Source organism: Balaenoptera physalus (assembly GCF_965194825.1).
Source record: "Balaenoptera physalus genome assembly, chromosome: 10".
NCBI classification, from domain to species: domain Eukaryota; kingdom Metazoa; phylum Chordata; class Mammalia; order Artiodactyla; family Balaenopteridae; genus Balaenoptera; species Balaenoptera physalus.
In genome coordinates this window covers 63,280,859-63,295,815 of record NC_138889.1, presented here as the reverse complement: position 1 = coordinate 63,295,815, position 14,957 = coordinate 63,280,859, and the positions used below count along the sequence as shown (strand labels likewise).

At 43.5% G+C, this 14,957-nt stretch overlaps 2 protein-coding genes across 2 annotated transcripts in view; one reads left to right on the top strand and one right to left on the bottom strand.

The window, feature by feature from the left end:
• The window catches only part of XNDC1N (XRCC1 N-terminal domain containing 1, N-terminal like), a gene marked incomplete at its 5' end in the record, with an annotated part of 37,854 nt that extends 23,737 nt beyond the window's left edge, over window positions 1–14,117 (bottom strand). The window contains 6 exon segments of the mRNA XM_082476780.1: window positions 1,058–1,175; window positions 1,419–1,504; window positions 4,981–5,159; window positions 6,251–6,406; window positions 7,351–7,492; window positions 13,965–14,117. Coding sequence (XP_082332906.1) covers window positions 1,058–1,175; window positions 1,419–1,504; window positions 4,981–5,159; window positions 6,251–6,406; window positions 7,351–7,492; window positions 13,965–14,117 — 834 coding nt within the window.
• A 402-nt stretch (window positions 14,118–14,519) lies between these two features.
• RNF121 (ring finger protein 121) overlaps window positions 14,520–14,957 on the top strand; it is an 84,937-nt gene continuing 84,499 nt past the window's right edge. The window contains exon 1 of the mRNA XM_082411422.1: window positions 14,520–14,635. Within this exon, the coding sequence (XP_082267548.1) occupies window positions 14,573–14,635 (63 nt within the window). The 5' untranslated portion in view covers window positions 14,520–14,572. The remainder of the gene's footprint in view (window positions 14,636–14,957) is intronic.

Genomic DNA, 14,957 nt, shown 5'->3' with positions numbered 1-14,957 from the left:
CACGGCAAAGGAACTGAGGAAAGCCTCAATCCAACAGCTCTGGAGGAACTGAATCCTACCAACAACCATGTGAGTGAGCTAGGGAGCAGATCCTTCCCAGTTGAGCCTTGAGATGACTGCAGCCTGTGACAGATCCAGAGCCAGAGGACCCAGTTAAGTCACACCTGGATTCCTAACCATGAGAAACTGTGAGATAATATTGTTTTCAGCCACTAAGTTTTGGGGTAGTTTGTTATACAACAATAGATAACAAATGTACCTTATTTCTGCAATGAAATAATACACTCATGATTTCACTAATTCGTTCAGTTCTTTGAAATGACAAATAAACCACTCCTTTTAAAAAAATTTTCCCAATGAAGCAATGAGTGAAACCAAGGGTTTTCACTGAGATTGCTACTTGTTTCCTCTCCCTTGTTGTCTAGAATAATGAAAAGAACAAGAACTCTGGGGTTCAAATCCTGGCTCTGCCACTTATTAGCTGTGTGACTCAGTACGTAACCTCTCTGAACCTCAGATTCTTTTGTAAAATGAGTTTGTTGTGAACATTAAATAGATAAAGTTAGTAAAAGTGCCTGGCAATGTCTGGTGCAAAGTAGGAACTCCAAAATGTTTAATCCTTTCTTCCTCTGTGATGAAACCACATTACTCCCCTACTTTATTTCTCCAATAAGCTCCACATACCACTGCTCCAACTTAATTGCCCTTCTGAGGTGATCACAGAACATTGATACTGCAAGAGGCCTAAATACTATTTGGTTTAATTCTTTCACTTTGAAGATGAGAGATTTGAGGCCCAAAGAGATAAAGACTCTTGGTTCCTTGCTCTTTCAATTACTATACAGTATTTGATTTTTCTTCTGGTAACAAGACACTGACAACTGTCTTTTCTCCCATTTGAATTCCCATTTGTGAGCCATCCTTGTGTAGCAACGATGGATTCAGGGAGGAAGCAGGGTGCTGGGGGAAGTAAGGAGCCAGAGGTAGGTCATGGGGCCTCGCCTGTGCTGTCCTGATGACCGGGACCTGGTTCTGCATGGTTGTGTTTTGGGCTTACCACACGGGCTGGAGGTGCCTTGGGGGCAGCTGAAAGCACCATGCAGGCTGAACACCCTGAAGTCCCTGGCTGCAGCTGCTTTAGGATATTCCTGAGCTCTGAAATTTCCTTGGTGGTCCTGCAGGGAAACAGGGAGTACTTGGCTTCATTCAGAACACAGACTCCATTCTGCTCACCCAGGTCAGTGGCATCTAACCAAGAAAGCCAGTTTGATATACAGATGGGGTTAGGCCTAGAATATGTAATTAACTGGGAGAGCACAGGCAGGGCCTGTATGCCTGTGAGTGACTTGGAAGCCTTTCTCTTCCAGGAGAAAGAACTGAGAAGTGGCAGAGAGATCTCCATTCTGGCAGCTACGTACGTTTGGGGATCTGGGAAGAATGTCCTCCAGGTGGAAGGATTAGCCAGCCAGGGGTTGGGACCAGACTTCTGAGCATCAGAAGAGCCCTGAGGAGAAGAAAATGGAGAAATATGAAGTACAGACATTCACCACCAGGGGACACTGCCTCCTAGTGCCAGGGATACTCCCAAAGTCAGGACTTCAGCTTAGTTAATGAGTAGTGTATCTGCTATAACTTGTACGAGGCACCTTGGCTTGTGTGTGTACACTGTCTTCCAGCTCTAAGATGTGAGAGTTGGTGATTTTGTGTACTTAGTTCCCCAATGCTAAGGGTTTTGTCGTGATCCTGAAAGACCCCGAGACAAAAGAACACAAGCTATTGGGAAAAACAGGGCTATGGGACTGATATCATGTGCAAATTTTTGAAAGCATATATATATATATATATATATATATATATATATATATATATATATATATACTGACACACACATACACATATTTTTAAAAATTTGTACATATGTAAATTGTACATGTATAAAATTGATTCACATAGGTACAAAACTCAAATCACTCATCCTTATACACCTTAGTGAGAGAAGCAAATTATACACACATACATATTTCTTTATGTTTAAAAATAGTTCTATTTTGAACTTTTGGGGATATTTTAGTCATTTTTCTCTTTTCATATTGTTTAAATTCCAGTAGGATTTATTTTGTGAACAATTTTGTCCACCTGCAACTAAAATCCTACCAATTTTAGCCACCACTTCTAGCCATCTATAAAAAGATGTGCATATAGATATCACGTCTCTTTCTAGCATCAGTCACTTTATCTAACTATCACAGGCATTTTTATAAACTTTCTGCTTCTAACTCCAGAAATGTCTGTGAGCAATAATCATGCACTAGATCATTTCTACATAGATTTTATTCATGTGGTATGCTACAGTTTCTTAATTCTTTGTCAAAATTCAATTTATCTGTGTCAGTTCATCAGTGGCTTTTTCCTTTTTTATTTTTCCAAATTTCCTTTTTTCCCTTGAATTTAAAAAATTAAAATTTTTTCCTTTATTTTTCAGCTCTGCTTCTATCACAGATTCTTTTATTTATTTTATTATTACTATTATTATTTTTGGCCGCACCACGCAGCTTGCGGGATCTTAGTTCCCGACTGGGGATCAAACCCGGGCTTTGGCAGTGAAACTGCAGAGTCCTAACCACTGGACCCCCAGGGAATTCCCTCACATATTCTTTTATAGGTAAATGTTTTTCTTGTAAAGCATGACTTTGATCTCATTTTGCAAGTTTGAGAAGTAGTATTTTTATTCACATTCACAGTTTACAATTTTCTAATATACCATTACAATCTCATCTTGGACCTAACATTAATTTTAAAATATTTTATTTAATTTTCCAGGGTTTTTTTTTTTTTTTTAACCTAGTCTCATAAATTTCAGAGTGAATACTAATAGAAAGGATAACTAGATGGGTGTGTAAAGACGGTTTATTTAATCTTAACTATAAATGAGACTAAGCATCAGGAATTGAGCTTCTGAGCACAGGCTAAGTGGAGTCAGGTGGCCTGGGTTCAAATCCAGTCCAAGACTTATTTGGCAGTGACATGGGACACCCACTACATTTCTCTGTGCTTCTGTTTCCTAACTGAAAAATCAATGATCATGAAAGACCTTACCTCACAGGGTTATAAGCCTCATGTTATGCTTTCACTATAATATACCATTAGAATGACACATTAGAAAAAAGCCTATGGCATTTTATACATCTTAAATTATAAAACTGAGTGCCATTAATTCACTTCCATGTATGAATCCTCTCTTGTAGAAGTGTTTCAGGATCTCCTCTCCCTGTGGTTTCAGTGAGGTACCTGCAACGTGTGTCATTCTGCTCTTGCTGTTCAATGCCTGACATTATGGCTCTGGGGTTGCTGACTTCCTTCCTGCTTGATCCCACCATGGTCCTAAAGGTGCAGGGTAATTTAGATGGCCAGAATGGAAAGACTCTAGGAAGCCTTTATTTAGCCTATAATTAAGGAGACCTAATGTCCTAGTTTGCCCAGGACATCCTGCTTTAGGTCTGTTGTCTTGGTATAATTATTAATAGCACTCTTTTTTGCTCTCGAAGTATCTCAGTTTGGATGATAAATTTTATGGTGACCCTATCTACCACTCCCCTCTAAAGGTCATTTATATAATAAACATTTATATTAGAAAGCCTACTTGTTCTAAGCACTGTCCTAGCTGCCAGGAATGCCTATGGAACAAGACAAACAGGTCCCTAATCTCACAGAGCTTCCACCTTACTGAACAGCCAGGGCCACAAAGCTCCGGAACACACTGGGACAGTATCAGAACCTGGCAGAGCACGAAGAACTGCCTCCTTTGATCCTTTTGCATTTTCAGCCCTTCCCATGACGGAAGAGTGAATCTCAGACTAAGAGTAAATCTCAGGCTTTACTTTGTCTCGGCGCTCTGGGTCTCTCCCACGGCTGTGCTACGAAAGCATCTCCTCCTCCTCTGCTCCAACTCCATTTTCTCTTCCCAAAGCTCGGTCTCTTGTTTGTTTCAGTAACCTCAACAGAATTGACACCTGTGAGGTTCACTCTTGGGAATCAAAATTCTTTTGGTTCTGTCAAGTGTTTGAAGCTTCTGAAAAATGTACTGTGTGCACAGGAAGCGCTGTGGTGTAATGGCAGGAGGGCTGGTTCCAGTCCTTACGCTGCTCTGACTCACTGTGTCAATTAAAATATGTACATTTCCCTATCTGAGATATAAAATGAGGTGCTTGGGGCTTGATGATCTCTAAGTATTTTTTCATCTCTAGAACTCTATGACTCTAGCCTTGTGTGACTACATCTTCAGATTTGTTTGTGAGTGAATTATGGTGGAGCGTACTGGCTTGGAAAGATGAATGGAGACATAAGTGACAAGAAAGCAGGAGGAGTCAGAATAGGCTTAGGAAGAAGAAAAAATAACTAGAAAACTGGCTAAGAAAAGAGGAGGTCAATTCACCAGATACCTATCCATCTATACCTATACACAGTCAGAAACCCACACATCTTCTCTTAGGAGGATATGTGTATTGTACAGGGAGAGAAAGCAGGGGAACAAATGAAACTGCAGAGCACATATCTAAGAATGCAGCCGGCTGTGCTAGCCAGGTGGGCCAGGGGACAACAATGACAGAGGGACTGTAAGTGAGCCCTGGGGCTTTCAGATGCTGGAAGGAAAAGTCTGATGAAAGCTATAGTCCCCAGGAACCTAGAAATAAAGTAGGAGATGAAGTTTGAATCCCAAAAGAATTTCATTAGGGCTACAGAACAAATGGTCCAACAGCTTTGTGTACACTGTATCGAAGGCTCACTTACTTAACTCTTCCATGTGTGAAAGAGAAGAAGAGTTCACGCCTACCTGTAAGAAAGGGCAGCAAGCCCATTTATGTTCGTATTTGAATGTATGTGTGTGGATGTGTGTCTATCCCTCAATCAAGCACCAGCTTCCTAACCAGAAACTGAAAAGGGTGGGAAAATGTTAAGTCCTTGCTCCACCATGGTACATACCTGGCTCAGCCCCGAGCTCACAGGGGCTGAGGGACCCACCACAGGGTCATCTAAGGTGTCCAGAGAGGAACACACCCACAGGAAGGCCAGGCCAAAGGACTGATGATGTGTGAAGGGTTGGGAGCAGGTCAGGTGAAGTTGATCCCATGACTCACCTGAGGCTGGAGCCAGGAAGTCATCTCAAGGAGAAAAGAGAAAGAAAATGAGGGAGAAAGGAAACACATGAATGGGAGGGAGAGATGACGAGGTCGATACTGAGGAGAGGAAAGAAAGGACTGGGACTACATAGAGTAAACTCCACCCCAAGGAAGAATGGAGGCCATTCCTCCCCCAGGCCCGGGTGCTCAGGGTTTGGCAGTGCCACGCAGGCCAGTCAGGGCCCTCTCAGACCCAGTGCCTTGCCTTCCTACCATCACTCCTCTGTCACAGTTCCACACTGTTCCCAGCGTGAGTGCTTCTTCAGTCTACACCTCGCCAGGGACCTTATCAATATCTTGTTTTAACAGGGGGTATCTGTAGGTTGGGGTTTGGGGTGACCACTTGCCCAGTGGATTAGCTGAGCTACATCTACCCTTCCTGGACCAAGAGACCTCAACCTCCCTCACAGCACTACACGCCCTACACAATGGCTCACAGGATCACATACTGGTACTACAAACCCTTCTCATCTTCAATTCCCAGCACTCTCTAGTAGTACCTCATCTCTCCCACCTCGTATCCCACATCACTCCTCTTTCACAACATTACAAATGCCTCCAATTTAAACTCAGACAAATCCTTACTAGACTCTAGTCCCTAGAGGCCAGGAATCAGATCTTATGTTTCTTGTACCATGCCCAGTGAACACAGAGATCTGCATAGAACAGGACTCAAGAAACACTGTACGCTACATAACTATAACCATCATATAGCCTTCCCACTTACAGAAACATTTATCCTTCTCTCACACTTATACACATTTATACAAACACACTAATCACAAATGTGGGTTCTACATCTGGCTTCATTGAATCACATGTTATGTGTAAATATAAATCATAGCTCATAAATGTCACCAACTGTCATGTACTGTCATCACAGGGAACTCACACACAGACATACCACACAGTGGTTCACTCATTCACTACACTATCCCTCCCACAGATGTAAGTAAGCCCCTGCATAGGCTCCCTCCCACAATATACACCTTCCAGCTTGTACAGCCCTCTATAGTCCTGCGTCTCTCTTTCTCATCATCACTCTCTCCCCTTCCTGCTTTTGCCCTCCTTACCATCTTTAAACATGCGGTTCCCTGAGCAGTTTTTTCCCTGCTTTGAATCAGCCAAGGACATTAGCATGGCTGCAGGGAGCAGGGTAACGAAAGGTCTGTCCAGGGACCAGGAAGAATGACCCACATCAATTTGCGGGAAAGCACGGCCACAGTTACCTGGGGACAAAAGGTTGTGAGAAAATTAAGGGTGATGGGATGACAGGGGATCCCCTGACTGCACACAAGGGAATTGGTGGGAAGAGGACACTCCTCCATTCTAGAGCTAGATGGAAGCCCAGAGAGGTCGAGCAACACGGTGAGCCAGTAACTGAAGTGGGACGAGACCTCAGCCCACTAAGTGAAGGCTCACCGTGTTCCTCCCAGCCAGAAACCTTCCCCTGACCCAAGAGACTCACTGCTTCCCTGTCCTCTGGCTCTGGTGGGCAGTGCTAAACTCTGTCTCTCTTAAATCCTTGCTAGGGAGCCTGACATGTCTCTGTCCTAATGGAGCTGAGACCAATGGTCTTTGTCAGTTCTCTATTCCAGAGAATTCTAAGGCCAACCTTCTCAACACATAAACTCCTATGGAGCCTTCCTGGATGAGCCTGCACAGTTCATCCCCAAGAAGCCTCCTGACACTGATATCTATTTATTTATTTTAAATTTAATTTTATTTTTTTACTGGCTGTGCCACAAGGCATGTGGGATCTCAGTTCCCCAACCAGGGATCGAACCCATGCCCCCTGCAGTGGAAGCATGGGGTCTTAACCACTGGACTGCCAGGGAAGTCCCCTGACACTGATAGTTAAAGGTATATACAGATTCTATTTGTTGACATTTTAATTTATGTTTGTTAATGTTCTAAGGCTTCACCAAGACCACTCAGATCAAAGCAAGGCAGGTATGTTGTGTAATTAAAGGAGTGGCATTCATAGGGTTCGCCAACACCACATACCTGCCCCAAGGGCAAGGGCCACATCTCCCCTTCACACCAGGTAGGGCTTGTTCCATGAAGGCTGCTCAACAAGACTGAATTGAGACACGTTGCTGTAGCATTTGGAAGGGAATGGTACTCCTGTGTTCTCCCACAGAGATTCCTAGGCCCTGGAGAACTCACTCACCCACATCAATGTAGCCAATGGGCACTGCCCTCTCCACCTGTAGCTCTACTTTCAGTTGCCCACTCTTGTCCTGAGGGCAGCTGAGCCAAGGTCGCCTCTGACTGGCTGGGTTCAGCAAGTTCTCCACTAGATATTTGGGATCCTAAGTCAGAGAGAGGAGAAAATCAAGAACCTCACTGAGCCCAAGGAAAAAAGGATGCCCATGAATGAGGGATCCCTACACTCCTAAACCTTTCCAGGATCCTAATGTGATAGAAAAGGCACTAGACAGGAGTCCATCTATCACATACCAAGGGATTTACAGACATTGTTTACTTCTCCTTCAATTTCTACACTACCTCATTTAATCCTCATAACAACTTTAGGTGGTTACTATTATTGCTTCTTAGTTAACAGATCAACAAACAGAAGCTTAGGTTCAGAAACTTACCCAAGGCCACAAGACCAAATAACCAATCAAAGTCGGAACTCCCAGGTGTCTGAATTCAGAGCTCTTAAGCACCACTGGTTGGTTCCAGACTGGTTCCAGAACCCCCCTGTATGTCAAAATCCGTGGATGCTCGAGTCTCTTACATAAAATGGCTTAGTATTTGCATAAAACCTATGCACATCTTCCCATATACTTTAATCATCTCTAGATTACTTATAATACCTACTACAATGTAAATGCTATGTTGTAAATATAGCATAGTTGTAAATACGGTATAAACACTATGTAAATAGTTGCCAACATGCGGTAAATTCAAGTTTTGTTTTTTGGAGCTTTCTGGAATTTTTTTTCCCCTTGAATATTTTTGATTTGTGGTTGGTTGAATCTGGGGATTTGGAACCCATACATTTGGAGGGCTGACTGTATTTCTTTTCATTTATAAGGTGCTTTCGCAGATATTTATCTTCAAAGTAACCCTATGAGATAAGAAAGGCAAAGATTTTTTACAACTGATGGTTAGAAAGTAATTTGTTCAAAGACAACAATATCGAAACTGAGATAAAAATTCCCAGTTCCAACCCAAAGTCAGGTGTTGTTTGGTGGAAAGCCCTGAGCAAACTACTTTCTCGCTCTGGATCTGAATTTCTTCATAATTAAAGGGGGGAGACTAGACTCATGGTTTTCAATCTTATTTTTTGTTTTAGCAGTAAAACCCTTCCTTTTAACTGAAATCTTACACTAAAGATTGTTTATTTTTTCAAAAATAAATATTTTCAATAATATTTTGAAAATAATTATTGACATTATTATTATCAAATAATTTAAAAATTTTTCAAAAATAAAAGCAGAGGGCGTCCCTGGTGGCGCAGTGGTTAAGAATCCGCCTGCCAATGCAGGGGACACAGGTTCAAGCCCTGGTCCGGGAAGATCCCACATCCTGCGGAGCAATGAAGCCCGTGCACCACAACTACTGAGCCTGCGCTCTAGAGCCCAAGAACCACAACTACTGAAGCCCGTGCACCTAGAGCCTGTGCTCCGCAACAAGAGAAGCCGCCGCAATGAGAAGCCCGCACACCCCAATGAAGAGTAGCCCCCGCTCGCCACAACTAGAGAAAACCCGCGCACAGCAACGAAGATCCGACACAGCCAAAAATAAATAAATTAAATAAAAGCAGAGCTCTGGTTAAGGCACAGGTTGGGAGGCCTGGAGACATAACTGTGACCCCTCCCTTCAACTTCTGGAAATGGATCCCCAAGAGTATAGTTTGGAAACCACAATATTAGAAGATAGCTAATGTCCTCTAGCATTTTATAAGGCCGAGTCCATGAAGAAAACCATTTAGGCTGACCATGTAGGTAAGGAGGATAAAAATAATTTTTATTTTACTTCACTTAGGAGTTGACATAGTAGTTCCTAAAGACTCTCTAAGGGTCTTTCTGAGATGTGTGGGGATGTTTTTGACAGTCATAATGACTAGGAAGCATTGTTGCCATTAGGGTCTGCAGGCCATGGATGCTAAATATCCCACCATGCATATGATATTGCTATAAAATGCAGACTTCTACCCAAAATGGCAACGGCACCCCTTGAGAAAGACTAGGGTAACAGAAGAGGAAGTGTGGGGAGAAGGGGGAGATGGATAGAGAGATGACAGTGGAGGAAAGCGTGGGATCAGTCCTGGGCCCAGGGCCCAGCATCTAGCACTAACCAGGATAATCGAGATTTCCTGAAAGTGGACTTTTAGGGAGGAGGCCGAGATCACCTTTGATGGTGGTGATGTTATTCTCATAGGTCACGGATGACCTTGAGTATCCGGCTCTCAATGACAGAGTGACTAAATTGCCCTTCTGGGGTCCCTGGTATAGACTTTGGGCCAATAGCTTTGCCAGCTGCCTCCAAACAAGGGTGGAATCCTGAGGTTGTTTCCTTCTTTACCTTTAATTCCTGGGAACACTTCTTTTATGCATCCTGCATTGCTCTGGGAACAACCTAAAGGCAAGAGCTGTGTTTCACTCCTTTGACTTTGAACTCCCAAAGAAGGGACAATGTCTCTTCTGTTGGATTGGGAGTTTTCTGAAAGTGGAGCCAGGTCTCCTATTTTTTTTTCAATCTTTTCAGTCACCAAGAAAAAATCATGCCTGCTAATTAATATACCGAGAGGAAAATGATACCACATGGCTAATCGTCACAGGAGCCATGGTGGACCCAGCAGCTGTCCAAGTACAAGGCAAAATGCTTTCTCCTGAGATTTTTTCTGTCACCACTTTGGCGCTGCCTATGTTTTGGTCCCGTCAGCTTCCAGAAGAGAAGGAATCCTCATGTTACTCCTAAAGAAGAGAACAAAAGGTAAATAAACAAGCCGTGGCTCTTTCTCTGGTAATAGGAGTTATTTACATCAGTCAGTCACTATTTCTGATGACCATGATGGGGCTAGTGGGGTGGTGATCAGGGAGCAGATCTGGACCAGCTGATGAGATTCCAACAAACGCGAAACAACTGGAAGGTGATAGAGCAGCAAGTACAAGAAAAAAATATATTAACATGTTGATGTTGGATTTATATGTAGATGAGCTCCCAAGAGCATGAACTGTGCCTTAAATCATTCATCTTTATATCCCTAGAGTCCAGCACATAGTAAAGATGTGCAACACATGTTCAACTAAATATGGGATACAAGTCTCTTGGTTTTTTTTCTTCCCATAAAATGAATCTTCCTAAATTAGCTTTTCATTAAGTTACTCCTCTACTACAAATCTTCAATGGCTTGCTGACATATGAAAATCCCTTGCTACATGGCAGGTACTTAATAAATATTAATTCAGCTTGGTCCCTCAAAGCATCTACAACATAGATCTGTCCATTTCCTGCTTCATCTCCTGTTATTCCTTTCATCAGAGGATGTGTTTTACCCATCACTGTTTTGTTTATTTATTTAATCTTAAAAGTTCATGTGGGAATTTGTATTTTGTCTTTTGCTGAACTTTTTATGGAAAATTTAAAATATATGCAAAAACATATATATATTAGTATAATGAACTCTCATGCATCCATCACCTAGCTTCAACAATTCCTTGGGGTTTTAAAGCCGTCTGAATGTCTTTAGGTGGGATCTCTCTCCAAACATTTATACTGTGCCCTTTTCACTCATGTTTATTACTCACTTGGTCCCTGAAAATGAGTCCATGACCCCCGATATACTCCTGGCCATAATGGTCTTGTCTCCTTCCTGCCAAAAAAATTTTTTCCCACCTCCAAGACTTTGTTCATGCCATTGCCTCTGCTTGGCATACTCTTTCTCTCTCCCATTGTCAAATCTAATGCATCTTTGATGCTCAAATGTCACCTCTACTCTGCTCAGCGCTCAAAGTGATAGCTCCATCTTCTCAATTCTGTATTACAATGATTTGCGTCTTTTGTCCCTTTACCAACTGTAAGCTCTTTGAGGACAGGTTTCATTTTTGATTTATTTCTGTATCCTCAGTGTAAGAGGGAGAAACATAGAGTTCCAGATTAACAAATGTCCATAAATGACATTTATGAACATGATTGAATGACCATAAAAATTAAGCTCCAAAAGGTCAGCCATCTTGGAATGCTCAGAGTGAGGTAGACTGCTGTGACAGCAGTAACCAAAATCTGAGTGAACACCATCTAAAGGTCACAGGTTATATTCAAGATGGTGCCAAGGCTTCAAAGAGAGAAGATGGCAGGGTGAGTCCTGAGTCACCTCCTAGGCCTCTAGATGAATTAGAGCTGATTATTCCCACTATAGGAACTCACTGAACATTCAACAATTTTTCCTACTCTCTCCCAGATATTGGAGATACTCCACAATCTCTCATAACTAACGTACAGATGTCTGACTTAGCCAGCCCCAAAACTACACTCTAGGCTTGGGGACCCTGAAGCTGTCAATCTTGGATATTTCATTTAGTTAATATTTGGAGGAGGGGTGTCTAGTAGGTACCAGGCACTGTACTAAGTTACGTAGTGGTGAATAAGACATACACAATCTTTTTCATGAAGATGACTTCATGAAACTGCTTGTTGTTCTCCAAGGATTAAGTGCTTCCTGACCTCCCTGCCCTTGTATATGCTGTTGTTCTTGTGTTTTTTGGCAATAGCTTATTTACCCTGTGTGTCTCCCCGCTAAGTAGTGAGCTCTTTGAGGATATGGATTTTTGTCATGCTCATCATCTCCCACACCTCGGAGAGATGCTGGAACACAGTAGGCATAAATAAATAGCCATTGAAAAGAGTAGTTTAGGGGCTTCCCTGGCTCAGTGGTTAAGAATCCGCCTGCCAATGCAGAGGACACGGGTTCGAGCCCTGGTCCGGGAAGATCCCACATGCCACGGAGCAACTAAGCCCATGCACCACAACTCCTGAGCCTGCGCTCTAGAGCCCACGAGCCACAACTACTGAGCCTGTGTGCCACAACTACTGAAGCCCGCGCGCCTAGAGCCCGTGCTCCACAACAAGAGAAGCCACCGCAGTGAGAAGCCTGCGCACAGCAACGAAGAGTAGCCCCCGCTCGCTGCAACTAGAGAAAGCCCACGCAGCAACGAAGACCCAATGCAGCCAAAAATAAATAAAATAAATTAAAAAAAAAAAAAGAAAAGAGTAGTTTATTAAGTCAACATAATTCTAATCAGAATTCCAGCAGAAGTTGCTGGCAATCACGACAAAGTCATCAACCAATAAAGGGCCACGAATTGCTAAGACAATTCTAAAAAGACAGATCAAAGAAGTGGAGACCAACTCTGAAAAGAATTACAAAGTCACAGTATTTCAACATATGGCCTATAGAAACAAGCAAATAGATTCCAGAAACAGACTCATATAAATGGGAATTTACAACCTGTTAAGTTGATTGTAAGATAGAGCACGATTTTGCCAGAAAAAGATGAAGTAATAAATGGTGTTCAGAAAACTGGTTCACACCTAGAGGGATGGGATAGGGAGGGTAGGAGGGAGGCTCAAGAGGGAGGGGATATGGGGATATATGTATACATATAGCTGATTCACTTTGCTATACAGCAGAAACTAACACAACATTGCAAAGCAGTTATACACCAATAAAGATGTAAAAAAAAAAAGAAAAAAAGAAAACCGGTTCACAATGTGAAGAAAAGTAAAAGCAGATCCCTACCTCATAACATATTTTTAAAATTTTACTCAAATGGATCAAAGATGGAAATATGAAAAATAAGGTAACACAAACAAGGTTAAAATACAAACGAATGACTGAAAGATATTTGTAACACATATAAACTTGGATAGTATTCAGAAGTACTTTTATTTTATTTTATTTTTGTAAAGAGGATTCGGGGACTTCCCTGGTGGCACAGTGGTTAAGAATCTGCCTTCCAATACAGGGGACACGGGTTCCATCCCTGGTCAGGGAACTAGATCCCACACGCATGCTGCAACTAAGAGTTCACATGCCACAACTAAGGAGTCCGTGAGCTGCAAACAAGGAACCTGCCTGCTGCAACTAAGACCCAGAGCAACCTAAGAAAATAAAAAATTTTTTAATTAAAAAAAAAAATTAAAATAAAGAGGATTCAATAAAATAATTTATGTAAATACAAAGGACAGTGCCTGACACTTAGTAAGCTCTAATAAATATCTGTGACTAACCTTACCTTATAGATAATATTATTAGGAATGCTTTGATAATATGGAATTAGCTGAGGTGAATTGGGGAAAGGAGTTGTGAGAATGTTCCCTGAAGCTCAAAAGTTGACAGTCCTGGTTAGGAGGCAGCGGGTTGGAAATGAGTTAGGAAGCTGTAAGTCGGGGTGCAGCATAGTGAATAAGGTATACAGGACGAGGGTAAAGGTAGGAGCTGGGGACGCAGAGTGTGGGCATAGGAAAGAGTACGGAGCTGTGTGAAGTGGATCCTGAGGCGTGAGAGCCTAAGAAGCAGTTTGGGGGCCGTGCAAGTCCCGCAAGGCTCTTCAGCTCTCAGCTTCGGGAGCCTAAGCCGCTACTTCCACGGCTCCTCGGAATGCGCTGTTCTGTCCACTTCCTTGATGGTCACCCTTCCTCCCTTTCGTCCATTCCCCTCCCCATCGACAACCCCAACGACCCTCACCCGGGATAATGGACCTCGAAGAGCCACCGCTGCCTCAGATCCTGGGCCACAAACCCATTCTCCCGCCAATTCTGCTCTCTGACCTCCGCCTTCTGACCCGAAGCGCCACTCTTCCGCCTCCCGAAGTCCGTGAATTCGTTCTGGGGCCTCAAGAAGCCGCTGTTTCCGGAAAATGACTCCCACCGAGGTAAGAAGGTATGTGCTATTGCCAGGAAAATACATTCGGGTGGTTTATGTATATTTCACTCGTTCCAATCTCCTCTAGAGAGAGCGGAATTTAAACTTCCGGGTCAGCTTCCATGCGTTCTAGGAAATGTAGTTCTTAGTCTCCACGCTTCACTCCTGTTGCCCAGAGTGAGGGAGCGTCGCGAAAGTAGACGGTTTAGGGACCCTTCTCTTTGGCTCTCCAAGGGGGAAATTGGTGAAATATTTGCACTGAAAATAATACAAGGCCGATTTCTCATTTTCCAAGAACGCTTCCCCGCGGAATGTTAGAAGTGTACGGAATCCGTCCCTCCTTGACCTTTAAGTGGGTAGCAGGTAGATGGTCTCTTAGTTCGCCTCAGGTCTCCGCCTATCTTGGTGTCCCGCCCCCTCTGCCGGAGCCCGCACCGCCGATTGGCTAGGAGCACTTGAGCGGCGGAAGCAGCTGGCTCGCGCGGGGCCTGCGGGGAGGGGGAGAGCTGTGAAGATGGCGGCGGTGGTGGAGGTGGAGGTTGGAGCAGGTGCTGCCGGGGAACGGGAGTTGGATGAGGTAAGAAGAGTTGAGAGTCGAGGAGAGGAGAGACCCAACCTGAAACTGAAGGGAAGGGAGGGGAGGTATCGGAAGTGGGGGTCCTAGGAGAGATGGAATCCTGAGAGGAAAGGAGCCAACGGGGGACGGGTGCGGGGAGGGGGAAATCTGAGGTACCCTGGACTCCAGGACTCAGGGACTCGGAGGCGGTCGTGGGGCAGAAAACTTGCAGTAACCTCAAGGGTGGAGATGGAGGACAGGGAGAGAAGCCAGAGGGGTTGGGGTGTTAAGATTTGGGATTATTAGGTGGGGGTCCTGGGAGGATTAGAGGGCCGCCAGGTAG